At 41.4% G+C, this 21,516-nt stretch overlaps 1 protein-coding gene across 3 annotated transcripts; it reads right to left on the bottom strand.

Moving 5' to 3' along the window:
- Nucleotides 1-693: 693 nt before the first annotated feature.
- On the bottom strand, nucleotides 694-20,613 carry LOC116396043 (E3 ubiquitin-protein ligase RNF19B). Of its 3 annotated transcripts, none has more exons than XM_031870412.1 (10): nucleotides 20,340-20,613; nucleotides 14,006-14,633; nucleotides 12,891-13,372; nucleotides 9,364-9,569; nucleotides 9,068-9,215; nucleotides 7,157-7,319; nucleotides 6,513-6,627; nucleotides 3,367-3,498; nucleotides 2,729-2,999; nucleotides 694-2,304 (listed from the first exon to the last, which is right to left on the bottom strand). In XM_031870412.1, exons 2-10 carry the CDS (start codon nucleotides 14,156-14,158, stop codon nucleotides 2,040-2,042), a joined length of 1,935 nt encoding a protein of 644 aa, XP_031726272.1. In that variant the 5' UTR covers nucleotides 14,159-14,633; nucleotides 20,340-20,613; the 3' UTR covers nucleotides 694-2,039. The 3 variants fall into 3 exon arrangements, with proteins under 3 accessions (XP_031726272.1, XP_031726274.1, XP_031726273.1); XM_031870414.1 differs by having other exon boundaries at nucleotides 2,729-2,978; XM_031870413.1 differs by having other exon boundaries at nucleotides 9,068-9,209.
- Between the last annotated feature and the right edge of the window lie 903 nt (nucleotides 20,614-21,516).

The raw sequence follows: 21,516 nt of genomic DNA, 5'->3' as shown, positions 1-21,516 counted from the left end.
ATCCTGGTAAGACAATGGTTCCAAAAACTGATGATCAGGACACCTACAAAGGGTCGCCAGATGAATCTGAGGAGTCTCAAGATGGTTCCCAGTAGAGGAAAGCAGGAAAAAAAAACTAAATTTCAGCCGCACAAAGTTATATTCATCTTTTTAGATTTTCCGAGAATCTTTGTTTTTTTTTCTTGAGAATTATTGGATAATTTTACTTCAGAAAAATATTAAAATAGCACAAAGTAAATCTAGAGTTACGGCCAGTCAAGTTGCAGTTTGCATATTCATGATGTTATCCGACTAGACATTTGTGTGAAATGTCAAGATTTGCCGGATGGACGGACAGACAAGCCGTAAACATGATGCCTCTGGCCAGGGCTGTCGGCACAGAGGTGTACAGATTGTTGAACCAGACTTGGAGTCGGTTAAACAGGTTCACAAGAAGATATTTTAGAGGTCACATGTCAAACAGATTATGAACCATTGAGTAAAATGATTAACATAATCTGCAACTTCCCCAGTTCAATTTCCTTTGTATGACCTTTGTATTACTCCAAAGTTCCCTGTCTGTACCTTTACTGTAAAACTCTACCGTTAAGGCAAAATGCGCCAAAAAACAATTGTGCCATATTAGGAAACGGGGAACTCTTCACTTGAACTTCCACGGAATAAAAATCAATTTGTGACACAAAATATGCATTGTGTTTTTGTCCTTCATGGTGAAATCTTTATTTCATTTCTCTCCACAACCCAGCACAGGTTATCATTTCATGTCCGAGTTAATCTCTCACAAGTATTTCACACGCAGGAAGCTAAGCAGAGCATGTATAGTCATGTATTTCTCATAAGTCATCTCGTGGGGGTTATTAGAGTTTAGCCTGAGGTGGCATGCTGCTGTTGTAATTTTTGGTGCTCTGTGATCATTTGAGAGGGTCTTTAGTTTATATTTAATGCTCTCAGCCGCGCACACTACTGCATTTACACAGACTGCTGTGCGTGTGGACGTCTGTCTGTGTGTGTGTCTGTGTGTGTGTGTGTGTGTGTCTAATCCTGGATACGCAGCGAGTAGTAGAATCATGCAGCTACTTTTAAATTTAAGACTCTTTAGAAAAAGACTGCAGTCTAAAATGAAATAACCTCTTAAAGGCTAAAAGCTGCACTAAAATGATGCAAAAGTGACATTGCCTCCTGTCTGCTTCCCTGGAAGACTGTGGATTTAATATCAATAGTTATAATTAATGGTATTTAAAAGCCATCCAGTCAATAGAATCGCTGCCATAATGTCACAGAGCACTTTTTTACTCCAATAGAGAGCAACAGTTACAGGCTTCAACAGTTTTCAGATGTCATTTTCAACTGGTTCACAAAAGAGTAACAGTGCAGCATGCTTCGGCAATTTAAAGTTGTCCAATTTAGGTGTGACCAATGCATCTTAAGATGCTGGAGGTATTCTCTAAGGTAGAAAATAAAAATCACCCCCTACTGTCCTGCAACGTGGCCCGGGAAAGCATGTGATATTTACTTGCTGACACAACAGTTGTATAGATTCTTAATCCCCCATAAAACAAATCATGCTTGTGGGTGTCACTTTATTTGTAAAGGGAGCGGGAAGTGAGGTCACTAAAAGAAGTGTAGAAGTACAGCCAGACGAAGAGAGAGTCTCATGAAATAGATTTATGACAGATGGGGTGTAAGGTAGTCTCTTTCAGAAAGGACAACATAGAAAAAAAAAAAAACATGCTCAGCCACTTCCGCTTTAGATGCAATGATGGATGCTATCCTGTCTGCTTTACAGTCTATTCCCCTCCAATGCTTATGTCATAGTCTCATGCTATTTGTCTCATACACACACATTTTCATTTGCTCTCTCTCAACCCGCGTCTTCCTTAGAGGCTGGAGCTAGAAGGCAACTGGTGGGAGGGCCTGTCTTTGAAGCAGGAGGTGGCCTTGGCCAACGATTTTCAGGTCAATCCAGTGACAGGTCAGCTCATGGATTTCTATATTTCTGTAAAATCTCCAACCAAGTACAAAGCCTGCATTGGAGGACTTCACACACCGTCTATTTCAAAGACTGGGAAAACTGTCCCTTCATCCCCTCCTGGTTTCTCTCTTCCCTCCTGCTCCTCTCCTCCTTCTCCCTCTCGTCTTCCTTCCAGTTCTGAGGCACACAGGTAGTCTCGGGACTGGGACTGCGAGTGTCCCAGGGACTCCACTGACAAGCTTCGGCTAGACAGGATGCTACTTAGGCTGGACTGGCGGGCGCCTCTGGAATGGGTCTCAATTTCCACACGGACCTCAATATTGGTTCCTTCCCTGTGGGGACAGTAGAAGGACAAATAAATAAATACGAAGCTGCCAGGCAATCAAAATGAAAAACGGAAGTCTATGCAAAGAATGCCTCGATTGTGAAAATCTGCTGAAGTCACATGATAGATCAACAGCAGGATTATATGCTTAAACATAGGTATCGTATTTAATAAAAGTTTCCAAAAAATAATTAAAGAACAAGACTAAGAGTCTACAGTCATGCCAGCAGCTCTGTAAGGCTGTACTTAAGTTGTGCTTTACGCTAAATGCAAACATGCTCAAAAATAACGCTAACATACGTTAACAGGTATAATGTTTACCTAGTTCACCATCTTAGTTTTAGGGTGTTAGAATGCTAACATCTGCTAAATAGCACTAAACACAAAGTAGAGTAGAAACAGAGAAGAGGAGAGACAGAGGCAACATTTACCTCAAAGGAAGCGCTTGTGTGTCATCGCGCTTGCTGTCAGGCACAATAACCACCTGGCAGTCTGATTGGCTGTCCTGCTGGGTGTATCCGTGGTGTTGTGTGGCTTCATCCAATTCCTCATAGCTGTCTAGCTCCGGGGGCGTGGTGCTTGTACTGGGGAGGACGCCCACTTCCTGTACACTGACTCTGACTTCCTGGACGCTGGTGTCGTTGGGTGTTGCTTTATTCTGACCTGTCCAGTGGTCACTGACTACATGAGAGAATAGAAGATCTATAAGAGAAGTTGAAACTTCATCAGATCTGGTCGCGCTTTGGAGCAAAAAATGACAATGCACTTAGTACTGTTGTCAAGAGTCCTTAACTCAGGTTGATTACAAAGTTATAATAGGAATAGCTCTATAATTTAGGATATACACTTATTAACTTTTGTGTTTTGTTTATTATATGAAGCTAGCCAGGAGATGATTCCCTTAGTTTAGCATCAAGACTGGAAACGGCTAATCTGGCTCTCGCCAAAGCCTTCGTGGTTAACGTAGAAAAATAAGAGCGGTAGCCATGTTCTCATCCAACTCTTGGGAAGAAAGCGAATGAGTGTGTTTCCCAAATTGTCAAACTATTCCTTTAAATTCTGTACTCACAGCTGGCTAAGTCCTCCAGTTGGATTTTGTGTGTTTCAGGGGGCTCACTCTGCGGTCGACACCAACCGTTCCGACAGAGCGACATGGGGACGACCCCATAGACATAAGTCAGCATTAGCGGCACACCCACGCCTGCAGGAAATCAGAAAAGCATAAGAAAACAAGTCAGAATACATTTCTCATCATGATTGGTCTTGAGTTTGTGCCAAAGAAAGAGTACCCTTGCAATTTAGTACTGCACTTCAATAAAGTAGGAGGGGAGGGACTTGCGAGAGAAAGTGGTCAAAACCAAAAGCAACAGAGGTAAGAAGAATGTCCAGGTTTTTAGTCCCTGGTATAGATCAGGCTCCAAAGATACTGGATTCTAGACTTCCCATAATGCAACAGGACACTATCTTTTGGTAGACCCTCCATGCCCAATAAATCCTCCACATTCAGTATGGCAGTTTGTCTGCTTTTACGTTTTAGTCTCTTAGCCGAAACCAAGATGTAACTTGACTAAATGACAGACTTGGCTTCCACAGAAGACACATCTCATATAATAGTACTCCCTGTGACTGATAAACACATTTATGTTAATGGATTTAACATTTTACGACATGTTAAATTGATGGACGGCCTCTTTAAGCAGTTTTATCATCATACTATTTCGGCAATACCCCAAATAAACACAAGAGGGATCCCCTCCTGCTTCTCTGTGCACAGCACACAATAACGTTTCTGGAACACACTGATCTATAAAGCTTTTCTTGGCATCATAGCCTCCATATCAATGCAACTTGTATTGTTTCAAATGCTGCGAGCTATTGCTTATGCTCCAGGAAGTTATATCTTCTCTCAGGAACCTATTTCCTTGCACGCTTATGAATCCATTCTCTTTTAATTGGATGCAAGCCGATCAAGCATTTTATGTTTTTATTTTAACCTACTGCATATCTAAATGTTTTTGTATATTTATTGCTGTTATTTATCAGTCGCATTTCATGGCTTTGATCTTCTGTGATTTGTGAATCTTGATTATTCTCTTCATATTTTATTCAATTCATTGTAAGTCAGTGTTATACGTTTTAAAACCTGTATGTTTTGTGTTCTATGAGATGCTGTTATGTTGTCCAGGACACTCCTGGACAATTTAAGTTGTTAATATGTTTAAAACTTAAATTGCATATAGTATATTTATCATAATGAGAAGCGGACGAGAGTGGCCTTGCATTGGACACTAGAAAGGTAAGCGTTAGAAGCAAAACAGCAACCGGTATATTGTAAGAAATGACTGCATCTAAAAAGCCCTTTTCATATTTGGTTATTAGTTGTCTTCTTAATTTTGTGTTTGTCGCGATAGATCATCGGCCTTCATAATAAGAACATCACAAGTTAGATTTATCCCCACTCTCCTTCAAAACCTTCACAAAAGTACTTTCAACAAGTCACACAACTCGATGAGCAGCATCCTCCCTCCGCTGTGTGATTATGCAACCTGTGATTGAGATAGGAATTTGGTAACACAAAGCGGTCCAGTCCAAACAAAGGGACATCATTAACACAGCGGGAACACCGGGGCGCTATTGACTCAGCAACAGGGTGAAACCAGGGCAAGAGGCTGAGCCTGCAAACCAAAAAGTCCACAGACAGAGGGGATGTATGTGTGTGTGTGTGTGTGTGTGTGTGTGTGTGTGTGTCTGTTTGAGTTAAAAAGAGAGAAACAACAAGACAGGGAGCTTTGAGTAAAATATGAAAAACAAAACAATTGTAGTGCTGTGAGAGAGAAAATGAAATGAGACCAAGGGGGCGTAGAGACAGGGATACAAATAGAAGTAGAGATACACAGGTGGTGGGAGGTGAAGGTGAAAAGTAGAGTGCAGCTAAATTCGTTTGAGAGTGTGTGTGTGTGTGTGTGTGTGTGTGTGTGTGTGTGTGTGGCGCGCCAAGTGAGGGCCCATCAGTGTGCGGTTCAGTGATGGTCGTGACACCGCAGAGGGAAGCTGAGAAGCTGCTAAAGCCTTGAGGATTTCTGTCACAGCCATGAATGTTATCTACAGCAGCACGTGGCCTGAGTCATCAAAACGCTACTTTGCACTGCATGAGTGTGTTAATGAAATCAAGTGGTATATGTTTGCATACAGAAACTTAGCGTGTGTGGGTATTTATATGGCTGTAAAGGTTTATGCTAGATCAAGTCTGGCTGCATGTTCACCTCATGATTATTTTTTAGTGTTTGTGCACGTACATTTGGGTATCTAGTGTGCCCAACAACCCACAAACCATTCAGATTTGGCTCCCCTTCCTATGTCACATGCAGGCTAATTAGAATATACCGCCCCAATCTGAGTATCTCTACCTACAGCTGGCGAACTACCTTTGGAAAGGAGCGCCATGCTTTTCTTGCAAGACTTTCGGGAGGGGGGGGACATACAGACATAGGCAACAGTACAAGAAAAAGGTGTTTTTTTGAATGGTTTGAAGTATACTCCTAAAAATAAGCATGATATGCACCCTTTAAAGTAATAGTTTTACATTTTAGGAAATCTGTTCATTTGCTTTCCTTTCAAGAAGAATGATATCATTTTGGTGTCTGTATGGTAATTGTGAAGCTCCTGCCAGCGGCTCTTTAGCTTAGCTTTATACAAAGACGAAAACATGAGGAACAGGAAGCCCGGCTCTGCTGAAAGGCAACTAAATCTAGCTACTAGTGCCTCACTGCTCACTGTGTTATATGTTGTTTGAAAATAAGCATATTTTCTAAAATATTGAACTAACTCTTAAACATTATTTTTAAATGGTGTGTTGAGTGTGGAAAGATGTGGCGTTTCTCTCTCTCGTTGATCCTAGACTCCTCGCTCATTATTATGGAAGGGATTATCCGAGACACTCCACAGCTAGAAGCCAGTGTGCTGGTCAAACCCACATTAATCATCTCTTCTTTAATGGCTCTTTGATCCACATGAATACTGCCCTCCGATATTAGACATTTTTCATTTGAACTACAGCTTTATTATTCAAATAAAAAAGATGATTAACATATGCTGCCTCTTTGGTGTCTGACCTAAACTGCTCTGTCTCAGGACATGGTGGTAATTTGATCTCCTTTAATCACTCTTCTCTGTGTGCAGTACAGAAAGTGGCCATGTTGTCGTTTTGTTCCTTACCCACAGTGATAGCCGCTATGACCGGCGACACAAACACTGACATCATCACCCCACTTGCCACAGTCAAGTAGTGCTTACTTCCTGAGATATTGTTTTTCTTACAGCGACCATGGACCTAGAAGGCAATACATAGAACACAAATTAGATGATGGAAATTCAATTTGATTCTTGCTGTTCTCCTTCTCCGCCACCGCTTATTCATGTCACTTATTCATGTCCACTAAAACATGCGACCCAGCATGCACGAGGGGAAAGGAAACCAGCCTCATTGACACGCACAAGCTATCACAGAGCTCCAACACAAAGACAGACGCGATTAATGACTATTAAGTGCACGCTTGAGTTGCATGTGGGTGTGCCATTAATTTCCAATTCACTTGATTCCATGATTTCCATTAATAAGTTGATTCCATGCAAAATTGACATATTTAAATACTACTGTATCAGATTGAAGATTTTGGTTGATTCGGAATAATTAATGTCACTTTAAACATACTAGTCAGCCATATGGGAGCAGTTTGCACATTCTGGACTGTCTGCTGTCCTTGTTGACACATACACAAACTCAACCAGGATCTCAAAAAGTACGCACATGCATTCAAAAGGTATTTGACGTGACACAGGATTTACTGGTTGTTTTGTACCTTGCGGCCCATGTAGATTGGTATGCCCACAATGATGACTGGGATGGCGATGCCCGCTATAAGGGAGATGACCACCGGTGCTCCGAGCAACATGCCCACCTGCCACAGAACCTTGCGGGTTTGAGACCACGGCTTCTTCCCCCAGAATGTACATCCTGAAGGACTGAGGCACACAGGAAACACAAACAGGGGAGCTCAGATAGGAGTTCAAAATATAAACATCATAACGCACGCAGTTCTGCAAATAAATGATACAAATAAAAAAAACATATAGCCATTTTACATTTGTACATTTTTACCTGCTGAATATGTTAGCATTAAGCTCAAATGCCAAACTTCATTCTTAAAATATTCACAAATGGTGTGATGATCCTAACCCTTAATGCAGCCCTCGCAACTCTGACACAAACCTAACGATTTTGAATGATTCTTCTTTTTTAAAAGCATGTGAAATGAATAAGTACTGACAATATTAAATGTCTGTCTCATTGCTGTCGTTACATCATTACCCAAACCAAATGACCTTATCTGCATTTCTCATTCTAGCTTCGTCCTCTTCCAATCAATCACAGTAATTTGCAGCTACTATCACACACTCACTTATCTTCCGTGCTGCTGTTTGATCACTTAATATGACATTGGGTATAATAAGTGTTGCCTTAAAGTGCTTCTTTAATGTAGTATCTGCCTTTGGTGTAATTCTAACTGCCAAGGAGAGCAGTACAACGCTGAATAACGCTGTTTGGTCTTAATCAAGTAGCAATTAAGTTGTCGGAGCAGCAGTGACAATATGAGCAACACAAGTAGCACCTCAAGGCTTTGTTATTTTTGAAAGCATGCGTCTGTATGAGCAAATGTCACTTTAAGGTTGTAAAAGCCTGAGAGGGGGGGGGGGGGGGATTATGGGAAGGTATTAAAGTCGCACTCTGTTGCTCTAAACTGGTCGATCTGTTGTGAGATGCTAAAAGCTTCTTTAGGGTGTCCACTATAATGTGAAGTGTGACAGGCAGCCAAGGATGAGGGGAGAGAAAAGAAGAAGGGTGTTGAGACACAATGACGCTCATGCTGACAAACACAAAAACTCTCTTTCTCATCTGAGACATTCATCAAAACATATGCATGTGACACCATGAAAAATGAGAGATGAAAAATCCATTCATATCTACACACTTCTTCAAATTGAGCTAATCTAGCTTCTAGCTAGCCTCATAGCTTGAGTTACATATTCTGCCGCATGGAAATATGGAGCCAGATAGAGTTTATTAATTGATGACAAGTCAGCAGTGGCTCCCTTCCAGCACTGGAAAAATCAATGGAAGCTCAGCCGATGAATTTAAAGCAGCGCAGCCTTGAGACAATGACATAATGTACGTGCCTTGCTGACTGGCCCAGTTTTTGTATTGCTTAAAAACATGCAGATGGAAGGTATGTTTTGTGAACACAAGTACACTCATTCTAGTGAAACTCTTCCGTATCTTACATATATGCTGAAGTTACTTGTGCCACAGAGCATTTTCTCTCCTTATGCTGCCGTGAGACTAGGATCTAATTCTGCTGATCTTTGTGTCGTGTTTTTTGTGTGCATACTTCCTCTGTGTACAGTACACACAACTAATGATTCGGGTTTTTTTTCAATATTTTGTTGATTATTTTTCGGATTTTAGTTTGTTTGAAAAAAATCTTCAAATACTTTGTTTTGACCGACCAACAGCCCCAAATCAAAATATATTACATTTACAATGAGTCAGACGCAGCAAACCCTCACATTTAATGATCTGAAACAAACAAGTATTCTGCATTTTTGCTTGATAAATGATTTCTCGGTCATTATATTTGGTGTTGACTCATTCTTAATCGACTAATCATGCGATTGTCTGAACTGGTTTGGTGTGTTAACGTGTTCATGAGTACCTGAGGTAGTGCACGTCGGTAATCTCCTGCATACACAGCCAGCAGAACTGACAGGCACACACAGTGCAGTTCATACGGTTACAGCTGCCATCGTTGGTCTTCATGATGTAGGCACCGCAGCGAGGGCACGCTTTGATCTCCTCTGCATCTTCAGCAACAGAGTTAATATGTGAGGGGTGTCCACACTATACATTCATCCATGATAACATAGTACACTAAAAATAAATCCTCTGGTTCCTGGCGCAAAAGATTTGGATCAAAGGCAAAAAAAAAAAAACAGCAGTTGCTAGTCTCACCTCCTCCAGGTTCTTCATTGAAGACGTACAGCGTGGAGGCGTCGTTGCCCCCTGAGGTGTGGCGGGCTCGCTGTCGCCGGGCCTGATCACACGTCTGGTTGGGGTGCCACAGCTGCCGACAGTGGTAGCAGAACTCTGTGTCACATCCCTCACGGCCACAGCTCAGCTTGGGACACTCTGCACAGCCGTGAGCTATCACTGCATAGCTGAGGAGAGAGGAAAAACTGTCAATAAAAACATGATAGAGGGGACAATACTTAATATGTCCCTAAAGGAGAATTCTTTGTTTTTCGGGATTCTTAATGAAAGGAGATCTCAGCATCAGGCGTCTTGGGAGGATTAAATACAGGTGCTCTTCCTACTCACTGTTCCACCCTGTTGCCCTGACATCTTCAGCTGAGACTCGCAGTGGCTGCCGTTTGATTTAAACATCACAGCTTTGGTTGGCTGACTGGAATATCTGTGAAAAGCTGAGTTGTTCATTGTTGCCTTTGCTCACAAACAGTACAATTGTTGTCTGTGTGCCTCAGTAAATCACAATTCAAGTGTCTGAGGGACTGCTTTTCACAGTTCAACTCCTGAACCAGAAATCATTTCATCCTTAGATCTCTAGAAGCCATTATGACGATAACAAGGAGCTTGATGTCCGCGGACCTAATCTCACTCCTTAGAAAAGGACATTAACATAAATTTTAATATTCATAAGATCATGCGATTAATGATCAAATACAAGTGAAAGCAGCCGTGAGTGAAGTATTTGAAAAGCTCCTCCAGGCTTTTTCCTTTAGCAGCTCCAGCCTTATGTGGCTTTCAGGTTTGTCAGAACGGTAGATGAATCAGACAGGCTGAGGGCTACACACACACACACATAAGAGGATAATTACACTGCTGCCTGGATACCACTTCGGTGTCGGACTAGATTTAAACAGTTTGTGTCTGATTTTCAAGTGAAATCCTTATGGCTGAACAACAAAGCTAGCGTGGACTAGCTCATGCATAAAAACATTTCCAGGTATCTGTGAACATCTTTATCAAAGAACGCAGCATATTAACGCCTTACGTTTATAAAACACCGTATACGCTTCGTCATGCAAAGATGTTTAATGAGCTTCTAACAAAACATACAGCAACAACAGTCAACATCAGTTTATAATTTAAGATTTATATCAATCAAATTTGGAGCACTTTTATTTCTTGCCCTTGTAGATAGATCTAAATTTTCCCCATTTCATTTCACTTCAAAAGTTGAACTACTGGACACAAGATGTCTCCTAAGTCCATGTTCAGTGGATGTGTGGTGAAGGCTTCAAGCTTCCATATCACAGACGTGCAAGTTACATATTGGAACCATGATTGACTTCGAGAGTATTTGTGACGTCACATAATCCTCGTTTGTATCGTGGGTGCACAAGGTTGCACATGCATGCGATCTGCAGTTTCACACAGAACTTTGACTGAACTATTTGAACTATTCTGACTGTACTGTACTGTATTGTATGTATTATGTTGTCTTTTCTGTGGTCCCCAGGAAGTTTAGCGGTCACCAAGGCGTCAGCTAATGAGGATCCAGCTAATAAACAACAATAGACAACACAGAAACATAGCAGTGTGACAGCAAATGGTAGAGTATCAGAAGAGTTTAAGTGGATGTCAATAAAGTCTTAAAATACTTTAAAAGTATCAGCTCTACGCATACGTTCTATGAGAAAGGAAATGCATTTCAGACATTTGTCAGGCTTAAAGGATTCAATGTATTTTGGTGGGAAGAACTGCATGGAAACAGAACAGCAGCAACAGCAAGTTCACGGTTGAGAAGTCAATGTAAACTTTGTGCTCCGTCAAACAGACCACACACGCTTCATTTTGGGGCACAGACACAAATCCTTCCTCAAACATTAGAGAACGGTTATGTTAGATAAAAAAATGCTGGTATTTGACATCAGCACAGGCACAGAAAGAATTTGCACTTGAAATACTTGTACTGCGGCTTCTGTCTGTGTGCGCTGAAACATCTAGTAGCATCACATATGCAGCAAAAACAATGACAAAGAAAGAACCACTTTTTGCCACACTTTCTGAGAGCCGACATAATCTCCAGCTAAGCTTCTGTCACTAAGATCTCGAGGAATGTGTGTATGTTGGGAGCATGGGAATACACAAACCATAACTGTGACCAGATTACATAATGGGTCACATCTTCAAAGGCTACTCTATGTGGGAAGTATTTGTTGATTCAAATATAAACCTCCACATGGAAACCTTTTTTTAACATGTGGAACTCATAATTCTGCTGATCTGTAGGAGAGGCTCTAGAAATCTGATCCTGTTTCTTTGAGTTATATTTAATTCACCACAGCATCAGACAGGATTGGCATATTGATTTTTGCTCCACTCATTCGTCATGACCAGGCTGTGAACACTGACAGTTGGGGAGACACACAGTCTAGCGCCGAGTCCTGAACCCTGGTGCATACATGCTTTTGACCACAAATATTCACTGAACATATTCACACACACACACATATTATGATTTCCCATCAGCAGCCCTATCCTGTTACCCCTCCTTGAACATTAAGGTGATCCAGCAATGTATCAGTGTCTGTACATTTTGTTAACAACAGCAGAGAAGATGAGTTAACTCAGAACATGTCTTGTGGTTGCATTGCATTGAGGTCTATTGTGGGAATGGAAAAAAAACATCTAATATATATTTCTTCAGTGTATTTCTCCCTGAATCATTTATGATGAAGTCTTCGATCGATTCTGCGATGAAATTACATTGTAGCTGTGCTTTAAACATCTCTATGTAACATGATGTTATCCGCATAACAGCCAGTTCTCCTCAGGGAGCAAGAAAAAGTCAAAGGGACCCAGACACGCCAGGCACATTGGAAGATAACCAAAGGTGAGTTCTTCCTTAATCTCACAATGCAACATGTATTCGGTGTTACTATATGTAGCCCCACATTTACATTGATTATTATAGATACAAAATGGAGAGAGGCTTGCTTCATCATTCACGACCAGTCCGTTTTGTTTTAGGATCAGCAAAAATATTTTGGTTGCATCAAAAGTTTTTCCCAGCCTTGGGATGCATATACAGCTCAAACCGAGCTTCCAGTTGCTGTCAGTTCATCTTTTCAAAGCCCCGTCAATCATTCCGACACTGAAAAGCTGCTCCAAGTCTTGTGTTTTACAACATAAAGCCGGTGGTGGGATGACAGGGTTTTGACAAGACCTGCCATCTTGTAACATTGAAATAGGCCTCTCTTTTTTTGTCTCATGGTAATTACAGTACAGGGAATTGCTACTGTGTGACTAAAATGTCACTAAAAAAGTACATTTTTCTAAAAGTTTTGACAATTTAGAGAAGCCATTGTTTTCATCATTCAACCTTTATTAAATTATCTTCTCTCAATGTTGTTAGGTAACTATCTTCATACCAAAAAAGGGTCTTTGTAATTATTTATGATTGTGAAGGGTAAAAGGTGTTAATATGCAACCAACTGTGTTGTTCTGATTCTCACCTGCAGTCAGGCGCAGGGCACCAGCGTGTATCTGGATCAGCAGCCAGGAAACGCCTCAACTGGTACTCCTCAAAGCGCTCCAGCAGCGCCTGGTCATCCAGGATGTCCCGAACGTCCAGTGGCGCCAGTGTCTCAGGGCACTGCGGGCACGCGATGCACACCCGGCTCTCTGATATCTCTATGCGCAGGTACTGGCGGAGGCAGTCAGAGCATGTTCGGTGGGAACAGGAGGTGAGTCGTGGGAAGTGGCAACGTGGTTGACTGAGCAGGCACAGTGGGCACTCCTCCATGTGTTCATCCAATAGCTGCTCCTGGCTGGAGGAGGAGACAGACAGGACGCCAGTGGAGCCGCTGCTGGCCCCGCCCACGCACTCAGCTGTGGTGGCACCGTCCTCGCCGGCCTCCGCCGCCGCCGCCGCCGCCGCCGGACCTCCTCCTTCTCCTCTTTCTCCTCCAGCCTCTTCTGCTGTGACGCTGAGGTCCTGTGAACCATTACAGAGCTGCTGACTTACCAAAGCCAATCACGTTAATTAAAAATATTCTCATACACAGGTTGCCGCTGTTCACAAAAATGGTTTATATTAAGAAATTCAATAAACGCAAATGGAATATCCTCAAATTTCTAGTGAAAATCATTATTACTGAGTGTGTAGGTGGATACTTGGTGTACTTAGTTTCTAGGCAACATCATTTCTCTAAATTACCAATTAATTGAATAAACACTCTAATGGATTTGGGCTATAACAGTATGAGAAAGGGAGGAAGCAAGCAGAAGCTAAAGTTAATGATCTACAGCCTCGCCAGCTTCCTTTTTGACGAGACATTTTGATTCTGGCAACAAATAAAGAATAGACATAAAGGATAATGAAACAAATATAAAAATACCTGACACATTAGTACATTTTCCTCCAAATGCAAATTTCTGTCCGGGTGTTTGCAAAGACAGCAATACAGATACAACTCCAAGTAGACTTTTTAACAGAATTGAATATATTAAAACCAAGATCAAACATTTTAGGGAAACTAAAAAACTGCTTAACTAAAACTCACCAAGTAGCTAAAACAAAACTTGGAGGAATAATATGATAAATATGGGATTACATGCTCAGTCTCACCTGCTCTGGATGCTCGCTCGGGGTCAGGGTGATGGCCACGTCCTCTCTGGGCCAGGCTTCCACTGGCCTCTCGGGCTTTGGCTCCGATTTGGGCTTCCTGCTGAAGAAGTTCAGGAAGCTCAGCGGCCCCGTCTGCTGCTTGGGCCTCTTCATGGTCTATGACTAGAGCGGTAGCAGCAGCTGAGGAGGGCAGGCCAACGACCATGAGCGGGATGCAAAAGTGTGTGGGTGTGTGTGTTTGTGTGAGAGAGTGCGAGTTTTGTGTGTGTGTGTGTGTGTGTGTGTGTGTGTGTGTGTGTGTGTGTGCGTGGGTGGGTGTGCAGCGGGAGCTCTCACAGCTCAAAGTCTTGGAGCTGGGCGGCTGCTCTGCTATGCGAGGGAGGAAGAGCGGGAGAGATGGAGAGGCAGACGACAGGGAGGAGGTAATCCCTGCCCGAGGGGAACATCACTAATTTGGAACCTTTCCGAGGCCTGGTCATGTGATTTACTTTGTCTCTCTTCGGGCTCCTTTCCCTCCTCCTCTTCTTCCTCCACCTCCACTGCAGTTCCCTCAGTCCGAGCTAGTCCTGAACTGGCCAACTGTCCTTCATCGTTTAGGCCTCCTCTTCACCGCGAGCACTCCCTTACCCTGGAAAGAAAACATCACAAAATTACACAAATGATGGGATGTGAATTCTGCCATTAGGTCAGGAAATATTTTGTAATACAAAAAAAGTCCTTACAGGAAAAATGGTGAAAAATTTACACAGAATTATATTTATTTTCCTGACTTTACGCAAACCCTTGATATTTTCTTGTGAATTCATGGGGAGTTTTTCTTCTTGAGAACTCCAAAAAACTATTCAAATACAGCAATAAACAGCAAGGAAATGAACTCTTTGGTTTTACTGGTCACATAAATAAAAGATATATCATGTTTTAAATAGTGAACCCAGTCTCTCTCATTTAATAAAAAACCGAAGCAGACACATTAACCGGAACTACATTTTAAAATCTGACATCACAAAAACAGCAATTTCAAACACAAGCAATGCCATTTAACTCCGAAATCCCGATCTAAAATCCCTTGAGAGCCGTTTATAATGAAAAACATTCGAACAGATAAGACACTAAGGGGTTTGGGTCTCTGCGACCCGGCCATGGCCGACATACCCTCTGAGACATGAGCAATAAGGTCACAGCCGTGAGACACAAAGAGCAGATGGACGAGAGAGAGTTGTGACTGGTTTGACAGAAAGGATCGGGGGAGATGCAAAGTGACGCAGAGATAGACAGTACAGACAACTCATTCTGTCTCCATTAGGCAGAGGCGAGCTTTCATAATCAGGCCCAGAGAGCAAAGAGAGCATGGGGTGATTCATGCAACCCCAGACCAATTAAAATAGCTGTCTACATATTGACGCTACTTCAAATCGGACCATGGAACACGGCATGAAATAGGATGTGATGATAGATTGGCATCTATTTAAAGATCCGTTTCACATTCTCTAAAGTAAAATCTTTTAAAGTTTTTTTTTTTTCTTTTTTTTTTTTTTTTACATCAAATGAATTGGAATGGCTCGGGTCAGGGTATGCATGGCTAAAGGAGCTATATGCCTCATCATTCTTCTGACAGGGATGCACAAAGAATCTGGATTTATGTAACACTGCAGTGCCTAACCTGCCTTCTTGCATAGAGACTGAGAGTTGCAGTAGTATTTATATTCTAGTCTTGTGGATATGTTCAAATCCCCATGAATAGCAGGCTCTTCTTGCAGCAGCACATCATTATATACAGTATGGTAATTTAAGAGTACAGAACAGACATTCTTGCCCTTTGAAAAAGTTGGCACCATAAACTGATGATTACTGTTGATATTTTACATGCAAGATATTTTTCCACTGTATCTCTGTATTTTGCTGTGATACAATTTGGCCAATACGCCACCACAAGGAACATGCACGGAACATTGACAAACAGCTAAGTTAACAGATTTTTTTTATTTTTTTTTTTTTATAATTGTCAAGATGACAACCGAATGGGGAAGAGTGCCAGATAACATACTACATCTTTAGAGGTGAAACAAATCGCTAATAAACACAGGTTAAAATCAACATCTTTCAGTCCTGGTCCTCTTCCAGACAACTAAAGGAACATGAACTGGCTAGAGAAGAGGTGTTCGTGAACACATTCAAAGCTTTCCGTTTCACACATGGCAGACAACACGGAGGATACAATATCAAAGTCACAGCTACAGTATCCATACAACTCCGACAAACGGTTTTCTCTGCTGACAAATTCAGCTCAGTGGTGTTTGTTCAAAGGTCTACTTTACTTTTTGCAACATTTAGAAGGATAAAACTGTTACAGACTAATTTCTCTCATGAAAACCTTTGTGTGCAGGCTTTACATATTTCATGTTTCATTTTCACCAAACGTAGCTTTTCTGCATCGGATTCCCAGCCACTGTGTTGTGCATCTGCCTGAATTTCCTCAACATCCATATTCCACAGGGACTAACTTTCTTATTACAAGAAAGGTTCCAAAGCACCGACCTCTGTGATGAACACATCACATGTGCTGCTGTTTATTTATAGACATAATGATGAAGACATCACAAGCACACACATAACACTTTCAAAAGAGCTAAATTTTGCATGCAATGCACACACTGTCTCTGCAGTGTATCTACACGTTCACATACACACGCTCAAACACACACACAGACAGTGACTTCGTACAGACTGTTCATATGAAATCAGATCGGACAGAACATTATATCAACGAGAAGTAAAATATCTTCGAAACTAAATGATAACCTTGCCATACACAGAAATACGAACAATGGGGGACTTTGTACTGAACGTTCGCACATAAATGTAGGGAATCAATTCATTTTCAGATGAAACAATGACATTTCTACAAACATTGTATTTCACGGTTAAGTTGGCTAACTTTGCTGAGTGTTGGCACCAAAGGACCAAATAGGAGCTTGCTCTGGTCCATACATGGCTGCCAGATTCTACAAGGATTTAGTGACTCAGACTTGGATCGATCTGGACATCCAACTACGTGTGCCGAAGTAAGGCGAACGCTGGGCCAAGGACCTCTGGCTACCTGGGTAGAACTTTTTCTTTTAATTTTTTTTTTATCCGAGCAAACATTCCAATTATCACAGAATATGTTCTTTCACTCCATTTGTCATTGAATCCATGCATTGTTATGGATCATCATCATCATCATCGTGAATCAGATCATGCATCCATCAGAAACTGCAGAAACACACACACACACACACACACACACACACACACTTGAATTATGTGGATACAGAGATGGAAATGACAAGAAGTCCGAATCAATTTCTATAATGAAATAATGAATAATGAAACATCTTCTTATATCTTACGAATAACAGGAAGATTTTTTTTTATTATCGTTATGTTGAACAAACTTTATGACCTCTCTCTGTATATGTGCAATGACGAGGGGGGGGGGGTAAGATTAAGGGGTAAATAAGAGTCCTGCTGTATTTAATGTCATCCCTCAGAAGTCTCAGGGGAACATAGTTAACAACACGAGGGATGGACACAGATGCTGCTCGGAAAGCGAGAGTACATCTTCTGTAAACAGCTTAATGATTTTTTTCTTGAATAAGTGTGTGTGTGTGTGTGTGTGTGTGTGAGAGAGTGTGTGTGTGTGTATACAGTATACCGAAAAAATGCTCCCGAGGCCAAAGACACACTTAAAGATTTGACCTACCCTCTTTACGCTATAGGACGCCGGCGCTCCGGAAACACGGCCTTAGCAAGAATTCAAATTCTTAAGGCGTCTCAGGGGATTACGGAGGATTAAAGGACAAATTCAAAATCTGTCCTTCGAACTTTCTTTCAGTGCCAGAGCACACAGTAATAAAATCTCTGAGAGTTTAGCAGCCACACCACTGGAGAAGGGTACGAATCAGTTATGTTGAATTCAGTCCCATGGGAATTAAGATAAAGAAATAACCCACTCTAGTCCTGAAAACTCAATCCTCTTAGTACCTTTCTGTGCAGTTTTACTGTTGGGCTGTATACTGTACAACAGACTGTTTTATAAAATATACTTAGTCATATCATTTGTTTAATTTACATATAACCTTATGGACTTACTGAACACACACATCATGTCTCCACAGTGTGAGGACAGTGAGGAGAGGTGTGTCTCCAGGATGTGGATCTCTACTGTCTAACTCAAGAGGACTTCCAGAAGATGGCTGTTTGACCTCGTGACCTGCTGAAGCACTTTACAACATGACCAACACTTATTCCGTGTACTACTAGCTATGCTAGCTCACATTAACAAAAGCTTCGGCCACACGTCTCACTCTTTATTCACAGCAGCAAACCCTCATTTTTTTATTTATTTCCAACAAGCAAAAAGAAACTGATCCCTTGGCCAAAAGCACCCGCGGACATCATTACATAATGTACAAAGGTGTTGGGTGAAGTCTTGTTGACATGATGAAACATGCTGATTTACACATATTCTAATCTGACAACAAACGCAGCACACATTCAAACACATTTCTAATGTAATGTAATAAAGGTAAAAACTTCTAAAAAAGGGGCATTTTACCAATCTTACACATGAATAACTGCTGAACCCTGATGATGTCACCAGGGTTATCTCAGCTTGAGCTTGGAGAGTTTTTACAGAAAAAGCAATCTGGCTCAACATGTGTTACAAACCGGAGGCATGGAGTTCTAAAGACATGAGCATTTACCAGGCAGGGGAGATCAAATTAAATTATATTGGGAGCATTATGGGAAATGTAGGACATCTCTGCGTCTGCTTCTCCGATTTTTAACGTTATTTGTATAATCGTTGTCTTTGGAGTCCCCAACTTTATGCAAGTGCAATACTAAATAGCTGGAGTAGCCCTTTAAATAACTTATGAAGGATACCGAAGGCACTGTTCAAAATGCAGCAGCTTGTACTGATTTTTATTACAATCATTAATTCATCTACAGGTGATGACACGGTGAAATTACTCTTTTAAATGAGTGATGCCCTATCACTGTAACATTTGACCTACATGGTTGGCTTTGTGATAAGAGAATGTAATATCCAAACATAATTAATGTAAGTTACATTTTAAATGGGAGGTCATGACTTTAATGTTCTCAAATTAATAATTTTCTGCAATAAATCTGGACAAAATGCACTGTAAACCTATGCATGTGAAAGTTATTCTCTGGGTGTTATAGCCTTTCTGATTTCATAAATGACTGTCTATGGGTTATAGAGTCTATTGTGGCACTGTTCCTATTGATGACAGATAAAATCACAATGACAGATGGGATTATTACACAACCAGCATCTGCCCTGAAGCATTTCTCCCCCTTTGAAAAGCCAAACAGGCACGAAACAGGCCACCTTTTTTTTTTTCATTTTGTCCTTTGAATGAACCATATCATCCCAACCATGTTATCTCCTCAGTTTTGAGTGTGTTTTTTCGAGGACACTTGTTAACAAGCTGTTGCTATGCAATCACTGATCAGACAGGATGTCTGATGTTGAGTTCTGCCTTAGCTGAGGGAAACCTGATGATACACCCTATTAAATATCTCTTCACTGGACACAAGCCCACATCAGCAATGCGGGTTTCAGAGGCATGAGAGTGACCTCAGCCTACCCACACACACACACACACACACACACACACACACACACACTCCTGCACTTCGCGGCATCCCTGACCAAAATGTTCTGTTTCTGCACCATGTGGCGCGCAACACTGAGCCTTAGTGACCTCTGGCAGCCTGCAGGTTACTTTATGTTGTTAAATAACCACAATATAAGGGACTGCAATTTTTACATGATATTAAACAGTAGTGTATATTGGTGTGGGATTGCATAACAGTGCTGCATGTGTCCGTAGTGTATGGTCACTAATCCATATGCTTTGACTCCACAGATTAAATAAGAGAAGTGTTATTCAACCAAATAAAACAATAATATAAAGGACAGGCCAATTATTGGGAATGCAATTGTAAACTAAAGGAAGCCTCTTTTATTAGCATACTGATCAAATGCAGCCTTGTATAACCTCCACGTGTATTTAGGAAAATCATAAACACATTTTCCTACTTCCATTTGAATCATTTAAAGAGGGGTCTGTCCAGGGCATCAGTATGCTATTGCAGGGAGTGGCATGTTTAATAGGCTACGTATTCGCATTCACCTCCACCTCCACCTCCAGATATCCCGCATAAACACGAGCGATTAGCGAATGTTAAGTGGTCTAAACGCGCGTTCCAAAGTCTGCAGATAAAACACACAATATTTTCTATTACGTAAACGGTATCTTACCTCTCAGTGCGGCGCCTTCTCTTTGCAGCGTAGAATCAACAACTGGCTCCTCCCCTTGAGGACCAAACAGTAGCACAGAAACCTCCCCAGTCTCCTCTTCCTCACTGCTGCACACGAAACATAATCTGGCCGTCAAAAGCTGCAGAGAGGCTCGGTGCGATGGTTCCGGTGCATGGGAGAGCCGAGGAGACGATATTCACGGTGAGGAGAGCCTTCCCCCCCCCTCCTGGTGCAGCAGCAGTAGACTGATAGCTTTGCTGTGCGGCGGCCTGAGGGGAGGCACACTGCAGTGACATGAGCCAATGGGATGACGCAGAGTCCCAGGATCTCCTCTGCATAAATGCCCAGTCTCATTAAAAAACACACAGTGGTTCTCACATGTTTTCAGTGCTAAATACACACACATGCCATCTCTTTTTATATTCTGTCCCAGTCAACCAGATATGTTTTGCTGATCATTTCATATTAAAAGCACATCATATAGACCCAGTGTCCACGACAGTGAAAGTTTATATTCTGTAAGTCTAATAAAATAAATTCCAGTAAATTAAAAGCCAACAATTGTTTAGGGATCTCCTGATGCACCTTCTGAGGCCCTGCACTCCAATTGTTAAAAACACCAGTTTCATAATACAGGGCACGCATTAAAAGGGTTTGAGGTCAACCTATACATTCTTTTAGATTAGCCTAAATCCCAAATAAATATATAGGCCATAGATGTACGTCTTTGTCACTGAACAGCTTATAATTATTTGTATTGTCCCTATAATGTACTGTACGATTGCATTATATAATTATAATTTACAAGCATACTTCACTAATTAGTTGGACTCGGAATTATAATAAAAATATAGAGAATACAAATCATTTCAAGCCACCTTGGGACGGATGAAAGTCTTTCCAGAGGGCCTGTTCCTCATTATAACTTTTAATTATTTTGTGGAAATAGTAGATATATATGTATACATGATGCAACATTTGCATCTTTGCCCACATTTGACATGTTGAGAGACAATGTTGCTACAACTTCCTCCAATTTTACAATGTACTGTGGAGTGGATGCTTTTTTTGTGTTTTGCCATATTGTGATGAGGTTACAATCTCAGAGTAGACTGCTGTCTACTGGTTTTTGGAAGTATGCCTACTGGGGTAGTCAACTTCCTTTCCAAATAGTGAA

Source organism: Anarrhichthys ocellatus, unplaced genomic scaffold, assembly GCF_004355925.1.
Source record: "Anarrhichthys ocellatus isolate YVR2014 unplaced genomic scaffold, GSC_Weel_1.0 scaffold52, whole genome shotgun sequence".
Lineage (NCBI taxonomy): Eukaryota > Metazoa > Chordata > Actinopteri > Perciformes > Anarhichadidae > Anarrhichthys > Anarrhichthys ocellatus.
This window is presented reverse-complemented; position numbering and strand designations above follow the sequence as displayed.